Genomic DNA, 13,690 nt, shown 5'->3' with positions numbered 1-13,690 from the left:
CAAAGCAAAGGTCTAAGGAAAGATAAAGAGAGTTATTCTGACTAACCTTAGAGAATCTTTTCATTTTGCTACTCTGTGATCCCCTTCATTAATAAAATGCTGCCTTTGTTTCTGACATGTTGGTGAAGACATCACCAAATTCCTAACATATTCTTAAGCCCTAAGAGAACCCTGCATATTTTGATTCAAGTGTTCTGCTGGCCTCAGTTTTAAACTATATACGTTTGATCATTTCCCCATGTTCAAGGAGCTCTACATCACTTGATCATAATGACTCTTATATTAGTACTTAAAATGTTCGCTGTCCTTTAATATCATTCTAATAATCATAATCAACACTGTAGGGTGAGCACCATGGAGTGATAATGCACTGCACTCACTCACCTTGGCCTCCAGCTGGTCTGGCTCTGGCTCATAATTCATTATCTCCCACACAGCTCAAAACAACAAAAACTTTTCCTTAATTCAGGAAAGAGCAAGGTGTTCTTGTTTTGTTTTGTTTTTGGGAATGCTCGTGTGTGTGTGTGTGTGTGTGTGTGTGTTTCTTTTTTCTTTTTAAGTCTAGAACATGATGGAAGCCTACTAAACATTTCTTACAGGTACACAACAGGACATTGAAAATTACTGTGATTGTAACCACGGAGAAACTCGGTGCACAGCACATGTTCAACTTTAATTAACCAGAAAATGACAGCCACCTTTGCTTGCTGCTGTTCCTGGTTCAACAATGATCAGTCCTCAGCTGGTGCTAATCAGCAAGTAAAGTCCTCAGGGATGGAGCCAGCAGGCCCCACAGCTGCCCTTACCTGAGTGAACTTGATGGTGAAGATGGCATGAGACCTGCTACTGACATCATTCATCCCAGTTGCTGCTGTGGTACGATTGATATTTCCTGCATCCATAAGTTCTTCCACATCACCATAATTCTGTACTAAATGTTTGGATAAATCTGGGGGAAAAAAGAGGGAGGTAAAGAAATCCCATTACATAGTAACTGAAAAAATTTCCTTCTATGAAATAATGCATGTCAACAAATCTGCTGAGCTATCTGAAGACCTTACCAGTTTCTACAGTTTGGTGGCATATAATGCACTCAGGAGCTGGACAAGTTGGTTAGTCTCACTGGGCCTCAATTACCCCATCTTATATTGTGTACCTATTACATAGGGTATTTAGGATGTTAGCTACTGACATAAATCTCTTAGCATTAGTAATAGAACAAAGAAGAAAAATGTAAAAGCACTGTCTTCACATAAAATCTGAGCATTTTAAAGCATTTCAAATATATGTGTGTACATATATATTTTTGAAGAGGGGGGAACATTCATATACTTCCAACTCCTCTGCTGTAGCTCCTTCCTTTTCTGTCAGGCAAACAAATATTATCAGTACTTCCATACCCTTCTAGAAACAGCTCATATGTGTATAGGCAATTGTGTGTGTGTGTGTGTAGGCAAGTGTGTGTATGTGTGTGTGTGTATGTGTGTGTGTCTGTGTGTGTGTGTGTAAATAAACCCACTTCCCCCACTTCATACACATGGGAGCATACTTGGCTTGGGGTGTAGCTCAGTGGTGGCCCTGGCACTTGGCATGCATGAGGCCTGGGTTTAACTCAGAGAAAGCCACACAAAAAAAGAAAGAAAATTGTATACCATAATATTATTTTTCACCCTGCTTGTCTTAATGTAATGAAAATATATTAAAGAATATTCTGAGGCTGGAGTTATAGCTAAGTAATAGTGTGCTTGCCTAGCATGTACAAGGCTCTGGATTCAATCCCCAGCACCTCAGAAACAATGCATATCATAAACATTATTTTGCAACCTGCATTTTTTTAATGCAATGATACATAAAGAACAGTCTGAGGCTGGGGGTGCATCTCAGTGATGGAGTGCCTGCCTAGAGTGTGCATGACCCTACCATTGAAAAAAAAAAAAAAAAAAAAAGCAATATCCTGTATCAGTTAAGGAGATTTCTCATTCATTTTTAAGGATTCAGAGCTTTCACTGAAGTATGTACTGTAAGCAATTTAACCAGTCTCCTATTGAGACTATAGAGGTTGTTTACATATTGTGTTCAATTACAAGTAATGTGACTACAAATAATCTCATACATAGGTCTTTTCAAATGTGTGGGAATGTTTCCACAAAATAAATTCTTAGAGATGGAATTGCTAAAACAAAGGGCATTTGAAATTTTGATACATTTTGCAAAACTGTCCTTCACAAAGGGCAATTTACACCTAACAGTGGCAATGTATAAAAAGGCTGTCTTCCAATACCCTCCCAATGCTCTTATCAGACTCATTTACAGCTGCCAAAGATGGGTGACAAATATCATCTCAAAGTATTTTTATTTTACTTTCTTCTATCATGAGTGAGGGTGAGCATTCTTTCTTGCTATTTAAAAAGCACCAGTATTTCCATTTCTATAAACAATCTGTTTACATTCTTTTACTTGTTTGATTGTCCTTATTGATCTTTAAATACTCTTCATATATTAAGAAAATTAATGCTTTATCTGAAATCTGAATTAAAAATATTTCCCCATTTTGTAATTTAGCTTTTTCCTGTGTTTACAGTGTCTCTGATTGTTTTTTACTTTTTACCATTTCAAATTTGACAAATTTGTTTTATGGTTTCTGGATTTTTCAAATTTTTAAATGCCTTCCCCCTCCAAGTTTCTGAAAAAAAAATTAATCGATGGTGTCTTGTAGTTATTATATTATTTTTACATATAAATCTTTGATCCATTTACCATTTATCCTGCTGTAAAATCTGAAGTATGACACTAGTTTACTTTTTCTCCTCCCAGAAAACTTAATAATCCATACTCCTCCAATGTTTGTATATTTGTTAAAAACTAAATCCCCAGAGCTGGAGATGTAGTTGAGTGGTGAAGTGTTTTGCCTGGCATGCATAAGGTCCTGTGTTCAATGTCCAACATGTGTGCACACGTTCACACTCAAAAAAAAAAAAAAAAAAAAAAAACAAAACTAAATCCCCATAGTTATCTACATCAGGATACAGGATACCCTTTTTGATTACCAACTCTTCATATGCCAGTTTTATAGGTTTTAACATTTAATAATGCAATTAAAAGAAAACATAAGGACACATGTTAAGCTAAAAACTATCAACCATAATAGCTATCATAAACCTCATGATTGCATATATTACTGTGGGAATGGAAGGCAAAAGTGCAAATAAAAATTTAATATAATTCAGATGGGGTCCTTATGGTATACCTGGTATCTTTTTCAATTCCCCTGGAGATTAAACCCAGGGACACTTAACCTCTGAGCCACATCTCCAGCCCTATATTATATTTCATTTAGAGATAGGATCTTAATGAGTTGCTTAGCACCTTGCTTTTGCTGAGGCTGGCTTTGAACTTGCAATCCTCCTCCCTCAGCCTCCTAAGCCACTAGGATTACAGGAGTGTGCCACTGTGTCTGGCCACCTGATATCTTGAGGTTAAAAAAAAAGGCAACCCAAAATAGATATATCTTTAAACCCATAAGCAGATCCCAGTCTGGCCTCCAATGAAACACACATGAAAAACTAAATCCAAACAAAAAAGCTTGTCTCCCTCTATGTGCAATGCCTGTAGACCAGCCAAGACTCAGCTTTCTTATGCTGAGTGAGATTAGCTTCTTTACAAGGATGGCCTAAAAGCCAGCCAATTTTTTTTAAAATAAGAAGCCAAGGCCAGTTTCTTCCCCATCATTCTGCTGTATTTCCCACAAGTGACTGTGCCATACTAGTGTATCTCAACACAGATGCTGAGTGCCATGCACAGAAATCCTGTTAAAGCTCTTCTTAACAAACAATAGGTCTCACAATATCTTTCTTGCCATAAAACATCACTAGAATCAGTAAAGGTACACTGCTAAAATGCCACACTATGGAAAGATACAGGATACAGGCTTGCTTATCTAGCCTAAGAACACTGGAAAACAAATTCTGAGAGATTGTTTTAAGCCAAAGGAAATCTATTGGCAAGCCTCAGGAAATCAGTAAACATCTTGTGAAGTATGAATTCATTAGATGAACACTGTGTAATGACAGCTCATATTATTTTTACTATAATAAAATTCCAAAAGTAAACAAATTCTTAATTTTCATTATTATGCTAATTTTTTTGTCAAAAGCTTTATTTTTACACAAATCCTCAGGAAGGACAGGGATACAAAATATTCATTCTTACCCTCAACATAAGGTCCTTCTTTTGGATGCTCACGAACTCTTAAATTGAAGGTTTTAGATGACTTCCGTCTAAGTAGATCTCTTACACGTTCATTATAAATTTCTAAGTAGCTAAAAATTTTAAACAAAATGGAATTCAAAAAATGATTTCAGGCACTGATAACAATAACAAGACTCATAATAACAGCAACTTCAACTTATGAGAGGTAATTGTATCATATACAATGCTAAGCACTTTGACTATTTCATTTAATCCCTAAAATAGCTCAGTAATAGGTACTTCTATTATCCCCATTTTATAGGTTAAGCAAAGGAGATCTAGAGTGATTTAAATCACTTTTCCAAAGCCCCAATACCACCAAAGAAGGCCAAACAGCCATGAGAAATACAAGTGACATATCTGCCCTCAAAACCACTGAAGAGACAAGCTCCCAAACAGGTTTAATTTCAAAGAGGAAAAGCACCAGGGCCACCAGGTTTATTTATAGGTTAGATTTAGAGTGATTTGGCCAACATGAAGAATAACACAAACCTTACTCAGCCAAAAGAATGAGGAAAGTAATTGGGTATATTCGTAAAAGTCAAAGGCTAACTCCATTTGAGATAAACATCAAATGCTATAGTTTCCAACTGAGCTATGTTATTTCTGATCCAAACTGTACCCAAGAAAGTCATTGAAAAGCTAGTGTTTTCAGCTTCATTCACAACCACTGTAAGTACAGGAGAGGAAAAAGCAGACTCTTTCCCTAAGAAAGGCTAGTACTTTAGCACAAACCAAGCAGCCCTGGCTACAACCAAGCTCTCACTTGCTCACGCCCCATCAAACCCTACCTGACTTCAGTCCGAAAAGATGCTTCATCCCATCTGGTGGTTTCATTTATCCGACTGAAGAGCCCTTCACAGATCCGAGGTATTAAGCCCAAATCACCCTGCAATGAGAAGGAAAAATGTCACAGCTGTCATTTGAAATAAAAATAACTGACAACTGAATTTGCATTTTGCTGGAATGGAACTGGACTCCAAGGGCCTGCATGCCAACCCCAGCCTGCCACCCAGGGAACCTAGACACGATTTACCCTCGGCAGGACTGCTTATTCTCTGAAATGAGAGCATTAGAACCTTCTATTTCTACATGCTGAGACTTGGACAATATGTGATTATTAGAAGTGAACCAGTTAAATCATAGCTTGCAAAGATATGGAAACTTATTCTCTATAAAACAAGACTATGTCCAACTGCAAAATAAATGTTAAAAATATCTAGTTAAATGACACAGAAAGAGAAATATACATCAGGAAGAAAAGAAACACTAAGAAAGCTTTAGTAAGTCCTCAAGATTATTACTAGCTGTCTTAAAACATAGATGAGAGAACCATATTAAAACATGTAATTTATGTCTCATTTTGATGCAATGGCCTCCCTAGAAAAGATTTAATACATCATATCACTTTGCAATGTGGGTATCATATTCAATAATCATGTTTTGGTCGGCATTAATCTGGTAAGCATCACAATGGTACAAGACAAGGCAAAATGTTCTCATGGAGTCCCAAACAACACCACTCCTCATGATTAGCGTGATACTTTTTTTTTTTTAAATAAACTATCATACCCTAAATATAGAAAGAACACCCAAGAAGTACTTACCTGTAAGGTCAGAGAAAAATACCTATCATTTATGAGCACTAGCTTCTAGGAATCAACAAAATTCATACACGGGTTTTTTCTCCCCAAAGGCATAGAAGGGAAGCAGGAAAAAAGAAGTGATAAGAAAAAGTAAATGCAAGATTCTTCAAATATTGTTTGCAGCTCTCATTTGTTCTGCTTTACTTTTCAGCATTGAGGATGCACAGCACAACATGTACATCATTCTACTTTAAAATAGAAGCCTGAGTTTAAGATGTCACTCTACGTGCACTGAAGTAAGTTCATCTGGGAAGCCCTGCTCTCCTCCAACACACTACTTCCATGAACCACCAAACCTTTAGCATTGAAGATACTGCCACTCCTGCTGGCAGGAAGCCCTCAAGTTCTGCCAGAATCTCTACATCTAGAACACGTAACAGGTTTGGCAGTCACTGAATAGTGCTTTTTCTGTGACATAAGAAAACACACGCAAACACTGTCTAAATTTGGAGAAAACATAGGACAAGATAAAATTCCAACAATCCTGTCAACTTTTCATTCCTTCATAGTTTGGAGCAAGTGTAACATTAATATCTGTTAATTTACATAGATAAACTAATGAACTGTATAAACTATGTTGATACCCATATAAAGTATATGTACACTACCCTTATAAACTATATGTAGACTATGAAACTCTAACTTTTTTAATGTATTTACTGGATTTATGAAATACCTTTCAATCAAAAAGTTAGATTTATTTTTTACATTTTTTACTTGAGGGAAAATGTTCTGAATAATTTTAAAAAGAACAGACTTCAGTATTTTTATTCAAACTTTTGTGTTGGCAGAAAAGGAGAATAAATTACTTGTGGGCCCAGCATATTTTCTTGATAAGATTATAAGGCCTTTAAAAACAGAAAATGAACTGGGACTTGCATCCATTATTCATACTTATATACTTAAAACTATTTCTAATTTAAAATCTCTCAAAGGAAATTTAGTCCAACTTATTACTGACTTTTATCTTATTACACAAGAATAATCAGAACATGAAAAGCATGTTAGTACAGACCAAGTAGATAAAAAGATAATTCTATCAGTTCAGAGGAAGATAAGAAATTCCTTCCCAGGCAAACAACGTACAGAATTTCCCATCATAGTGTATGACTTTCCAGATCCAGTTTGTCCATATGCAAAGACACAAGCATTATAACCTTCAAATGCAGATTTCACCACATCTGTGCCAAGGGTTTTGAAAACCTGCAAGACAAAAAAAAAAAAAACAGACACACACAAAACACAAAAGATACAATTACCATGGATTTTAATAAAAACCCCTGCAGTGCTGACAATGTTCTTGAATGCTACTTTCATCTCTTAAGGATTACACCATACAAATAAATCACTGAAGGACTGTTAACAACAGAATATGTATGTACCCTAGTTTTTAATCAAAAGTAAACTTCTAAGCAAGCAAAAAGCAACCCCATCCTCTTTCCTACTTAATCAAAGTAAACAAGCCAAAGTGATAATCATGTCTAGAAGCAAAAAAGATTTTAAAAGCATGATGATTTACCATTCATAATTATATGTTTATAAAGCTATTCATTCTATCAGAACTTCTAGAAACGAATATTCAAAACGTGAAGGTCACAGTAGCAATAAATTATTGCCTGAACCATGCTAAATCCAAGTCCTCATTTTTAAGGGTCCAGGTTCACAGAGATAAATCTCTGAAGGTTTTCCTGAAACTGAGTGATAGACGGGTATAAATGAGGCCAGGATGGCTGGATTCCCTCATGACAGAGTCCAGATGCTTTCTCCTGTTGGATATCTGCCCAGGACGGAGAGAGTGGTAGACAACCTGTGTGGGGATGGGGGTCATACCTACAATGGTCTGAGTTCATGTCCATGCACCACATAATTGCAATTTGGAGAGTAAAACAAGATGAAGTACAAATAATTCAGGAAGACAACTAATGTAAATTAGACAAACCAAGAAGTGAAGGATTCTAGTTATATCCAGCTGGGAAGGGGTGAACCAAAGCTTTATTTAGTGTTACTTCCTGTCTTCTAAGCCCAGTACACTAAGGGCACATCAAATTTTTCCCTGCTTCAAACATAGGAACATCGACAACTAAAAGATGTCAGTTATCTTCACAGCACCATAAAATGGTGAAGAATTCCTAGGTGGAATCTCCACAGTCCAAAGTGGGAACCTTACCCACTTTCTGAGTTAATTTCCTGCAGAAATGACCAGCCTGTGAGTGATGTCCATTAGCCAAAAAACAAGAGACCCAATTAGATTAACCACAAAGTCATCTCCAACTATTACCAAAGGGCTGAGAGCAATATATCCTAACTATGCTACACCTGAGAATCACCTGGGACACTTCAAAGAGTTCCACAGGCCAGGCTGGTGACCCAGCTTAATGAAATGCAATCTAAGGGCTGTAAACCCAGGAATCAGTGTCTTATAATACTCCCCAAGTGATTTCAAAATAAGCAAAACAGGTAAACCTGGCCATCTTCATCTCAAATCCACATTAGTAGTAGTAGTAGTAGTAGTAGTAGTATAGTAGTAGTAGTACCAGGAATTGAACTCAGGGATGCTTAACTACTGAGCTACATCCCCAGGCCTTTATATTTTTTTTATTTTGAGACAGGGCCTTGCTAAGTTGCTTAGGGCCTCATTAAGTTACTGAAGCTGGCTTTGCACTTGCGATCCTCCTGCCTTAACCTCATGAGCCACCATGCCTGGTTCATATCCAAATTTTTAAAAATCCTATTAATAACACCTGCCATCCCTGGACAAAATGAAAATATAGCCAACTGAACTTCAGCTTTCTCTAGATATCTTCCTCCCAGCATCTTGTTTGGACTTTGTTTCCTCGTTCTCAAGGAGGTGAAAGATTCACAAACTACCACTTCAATTGAGTCATTTCCACAGATGGCCAAGGGCATTCCTTCTGAGTTAATTTCTACTCATTTCAGCTATACAACCTGATATTTTCTGACCTTATTCTCAAATTCTGATACTGTACTCAATTTCCAATTATAACAGTGGCTCACTGGGCAGTTTCTATACAATTTCATGTGTTCATGTATTAATCCTCATGAAATTACTACAGGGTGAGTGGCATTACCAGACCTCAATTGAGGAAGGTGAAAGGGAGGGTTAGGGAAGTGAGCACCTGCAGGTGGGTGGCCAAGCTGGGACCTCACCCAGGTCTTTCAGACTCCAAAGGTTTTATGGTTATATATCCTCTTCCCAAACCTCTAAATTGACAATGAAGTCCTAAACCCCTCTGAAAGCACTCCTCCTCAAACTTCTGTTAAGAAGCAAGACCCATAATCCCAGGGAGACTAAGGGCTCCAAACCATCAGTCTGAGATTCATTTTCATCACTACACTTGAGTAAAAACTCTAAAATATTTCTCCAATTTCTTCCTTCTAAACAAAAAAGAAAAATGAGGGAAGATCATTTCACTGGATAGGGACACCTTACAAAAAGTTCTCAGAGGATAGAAGATGGATCTTCTCTTACAGTTTGGTCTGGGGCTAAAACAATGTCATACTTATATCAAATCCAGATGTTACCACAATGAGGTTCTTCCCTAGGATTAAAATTAATACCCACCATTTTGTTATTACTTTTATTAAAAAGCTAACCCAAATGGTTTTCTGACAGACTCGAGGTATATGTGCATGAGTGCTTGAGTTTGAGACTAGTGGACATGACACCAAAAGGGGTCTAGAAATTGCAGTTCTGGAGGTGTAGAGATCAGGCCAGACTCATTCTCAGTTTCAGGTAACCCACCCACAGCCAGCTGAGACCTGAGAAGCAGCAAGCACTAACTTTATCTCGAGAGGTCTTACAAGGAAAGACTATCAGGCTCCCACCAAAGACTAATCTAAAAATCTGCTACAGATGGGAAAAGGAGGTCAGCTTTAATAGACTGATCATTCCACTGGCAACAAAACTCTGCCAAAGTCCCTCACCTGGCCCAGGTTACCTCAAATCCACTTAGCTGCATATGGAAACACAGACTAGACTTCACAGCTGATTTCCAGTGTAATCCAAGGCATCACCGGGCCTTGCTGGAGGAGAATTGCCCACAAGAGGGCGCTGCTAAAATAAAGACTCTCCCATCCTGCCTGCCCACCGGGAGATCTTGTAAGTATCAGGTTTCTCCAGGGTTGAATTAAGGAACAGGTTGTATGAGATCAAAGGCTCATTTTGGAGTTTTGAAGAACCATTAAGAAAATTAAACTTTATTTAATATTTTACTAATGTTTTTAATTTACATGACTATAAATTTTAATTGCTCTTTTTTTCTAATTCTAAAATAATGTTCATCTTACCTGGTATTTGTTTAATGTCAATGGTCATCTTACCCAGCATTCATTTAACATCAAGGGAAACTTGACTTGAGCTCTGGTAATAGGCGTGATATATTTTCACAATACATTTTTACATTCAACTGATTAAAGAGAGAGCAAGTAAGCATCATGTTAATTTGAGTCCTTCCCTGATTATAGCAGGGATAGCTCACCTAGATAGTCTAAAATGTCAGCACAAACACTTTAGTCAATATTTAAAACTGGAGCCCTTTTTAGTAACAACAGGTGTTAAAATTAGGAATGAAGGGCATTCTCCTTAACAGAGTATTTTTTTTGATTCAGTATTTTTTTTATTTTTATTATAATTTTTTATTTGTTTTAATTAGTTACACATGACAGTACAATGATCTTGACATATCATAAATTTGAATCAGATGGGATATAATTTCTCATTTTTTTGAGTGTACAGGTTGCAGAATCACATTGGTCATGCAGTCACATATATACACACAGCAATAATAATGCCTATTTTATTCTGCTGTCCTTCCTTCCCCCCTTTCCCTCCCCTCCCCTCCCATCACTTCTCTCTACCCAATCTAATGTGATACACTTTTTTTTCCCCTCACACCTTCATACATGTATTCTGTATAACGATGAGGGTCTCCTTGCATCTTCCATGCAATTCCCCTTCTCCCTCCCTTTCCCTACCACCTCTCTTCCCTATCTAGAGGCAATCTTCTTCTCATGCTCTTCCTCCCTACCTCATTTTGAGTCACCCCCCTGATATCAGAGAAGACATTTGGCATTTGTTTTTTAGGGATTGGCTAACTTCACTTAGCATAATCTGCTCTAATGCCATCCATTTCCCTGCAAATGCCATGATCTTGTTATTTTTTAGTGATGAGTAATATTCCATTGTGTATAAATGCCACATTTTTTTTATCCATTAATCCATTGAAGGGCATCTAGGTTGGCTCCACAGTCTAGCTATTGTGAATTTTGCTGCTAAAAACTTTGATGTGGCTGTGCCCCTTAACAGAGTATTTTAAAGATAAATCTCGCCTGGCAAGGTAGCACACACCCATAATCCCAGTAACTCAGGAGGCTAAGGCAGGTTTAAAGTTACAGTAATTCAGGAGGCTAAGTCTAAATTCAAAGACAGCCTCAGCAAAGTGCTAAGCAACTCAGTGAGACCCTGTCTCTAAATAAAATACAAAATAGGGCTGGGGATATGACTCAGTGGTCAAGTGCCCCCTAAATTTAATCCCTAGTATCCAAAAAAAAAAAAAAAAAAAGGATAGATATCTTCCTGAATCCATTACGGCTTATTGACATGAGGTTCTACTACACAATGTTTTAACAAATGTACCTCAAAGCTTTCTTAGTTTTGTTATTGAATGGAACAATCTCAGGTTACTCACCTAAACACCCGGAAGTATTTGGGAAGACGTGCTGCACGTATACCTAAAGCACTGAAGTTATCTTTACCTGTTGAAAGAGTTTCATAATCTTGAACTCTTTTTAAACTCCAGGCATTTATTTTTAGCCTCCAGAAGAGCTAATCTTTTACCTGCTTCCCTAATCTTAACTCTTATAAAGCCCAGGAAATGTCATCTGTTCCGTAAATTAACCACCATCTGTAAACCAGTTCACTGGGTCACCAAATATTTACTTACTGTGCCAGGTCCTGCTGTCACACAATGCTCTATTTTTCTATCCCCAGGCTTTCCCCCAGCACAGCCCTCTGTCCATAGGACCTCAAATTCAGAATTAATGGGGAAAATCCAGCAGCTCAATAAACAAGTTTAAAAAAGAGGACCTTTGAGGCTCTTCACTCATCCTGTTTTGAAGAGATTCTAGAGATCACCACACTAAACTGGTTTTTCCATTAACAAATTCCCTTTTACCGGCCCCTTTATTCCCATTCCTATAATAAAGCCTAAGTCTAGATTCCAATATCTATAACATTCAATCTCTCACCAGACTATCTACCAACACTGACTAAACCCGGTATTAACCAGTCACCTTGACACTAAGGTCATCTCCTCTCATTCACCCACTCTCATTTATTTGGCCAACATACCGTCCTATCCATTTGTCCTCTAGAACATGCCATTCAATTCCTTTCATACCCTAAGAGTTTCCAGTGGCTTCTCCACACCATGTACAGGAGCCCCAGGTTCTCAACTCTGCTACTATTCAAAGTCAATTAAGTCTATGAACTTGAGCAAGTTACTCAAGACTCTAAGACAAAGAAAAATGGAGTTAAAATTTATCTCATTTTATTCTAATGATGATTAAACAAGACAGCACACATAACACCAGAGTGTCTGACACCAATGCAAACTAGAGCAACATCAGTTCATCTTTTCTCTCCCAAACCTCTTTCACGCAGGCATCTCCTCTCTTTCTAATGGTTTCTATTCTCATCACTCTTGTCCCTTTCTGTTTTGCCCTGATGTTTGATTTCGCACAGTCATTCCAGTCCTCCAACTTCAATCCTTACCTTGCCTCAGAAAACCAAATCTCCACAAATCACCTATAAACCAACTACATTTTTCAAATGTTAAGGATTCATGCAAATCACTGAGAACCTTACTAAAAAAAAAGCAAAGATTTTTTTAGACAAGGCATGTTTTTCTTTATATAAAAATTTTTTTAAAAATAAATATCTTGAAATATAACATCATACCATTTCTTGTGAAATGTAATCTGGACTCTTCGTATCAGCAGAATAAAAAGAAAAGTCATAGGTGAAGGTCTTGATCCGTTCTCTTCCTGAGTCCCCAGTCCCTCCTTCTGGTATCTAGAAAAGAAGATAATAATAATGATAAACAACAACAATAATAAAGAGAATAATAACAATGAAACTATAAAGAGTACTGTCATTTGACAAGTGACCCAAATTAGGAAGAAAAAAAAATCTGTTCCTAAAATGATCACTATCTTTTCATATTTATACCCTAAGAAGCATTTAATTACTTCTGGCCTCCCTAAAAAAATTGAATAAATAAAACTTAAATACAACCTCAATTCCCCACCCCATGATCCGAGTTCTCTGTGATACCCGCAGCTATTATTCTTGTATTTTTAAGATTAACCTACATGAACCCATTGCTCCAGTCAGACTCTGTTTTTCCATCTTCAATGATTTTTACTATTCCCTCCACCAGAGTTCACCCCAAAGCTGGGCTTTGCACAACCCCAAGGAATGCTAGTCATACAAACTATGATGGGACTGGTACCCCTAGAGTTGTGCAATTTGGTGGCTCCTTGAAAACTCCAGGTCAGATGTCTCTCCTTCCATGAAGCTTTCTTAATGTGCTCTATACAGAAATAATTTCTCTCACCTCTGAAAAGCAAACATCTCCTAAGACATATCATGTTGTGAGTTTAAAACAGATGTATGCATATCTCTTGTCTACCATGCTACATACTTAAATTAAACCCCGTTGTGAGCCATCCATGGGCTGCGTGAGCTATGCATATTTGAACGTATGAGGGGACTG

At 37.3% G+C, this 13,690-nt stretch overlaps 1 protein-coding gene across 2 annotated transcripts in view; it reads right to left on the bottom strand.

Moving 5' to 3' along the window:
• Kif16b (kinesin family member 16B) overlaps positions 1 to 13,690 on the bottom strand; it is a 300,714-nt gene that overhangs the window by 249,500 nt on the left and 37,524 nt on the right. For both annotated transcript variants that reach the window (XM_027921573.3, XM_071608712.1), the window contains exons 3-7: positions 12,874 to 12,987; positions 6,981 to 7,097; positions 5,040 to 5,137; positions 4,210 to 4,319; positions 807 to 949 (exon numbers count right to left, since the gene is read on the bottom strand). In XM_027921573.3, the coding sequence (XP_027777374.1) occupies positions 807 to 949; positions 4,210 to 4,319; positions 5,040 to 5,137; positions 6,981 to 7,097; positions 12,874 to 12,987 (582 nt within the window). The remainder of the gene's footprint in view (positions 1 to 806; positions 950 to 4,209; positions 4,320 to 5,039; positions 5,138 to 6,980; positions 7,098 to 12,873; positions 12,988 to 13,690) is intronic.

The sequence above is a fragment of the Marmota flaviventris genome, chromosome 2 (genome assembly GCF_047511675.1).
Source record: "Marmota flaviventris isolate mMarFla1 chromosome 2, mMarFla1.hap1, whole genome shotgun sequence".
Taxonomy (NCBI): domain Eukaryota; kingdom Metazoa; phylum Chordata; class Mammalia; order Rodentia; family Sciuridae; genus Marmota; species Marmota flaviventris.
Note: the sequence above shows the minus strand (reverse complement) of the source record. Positions and strands in the feature narration are given on the sequence as shown.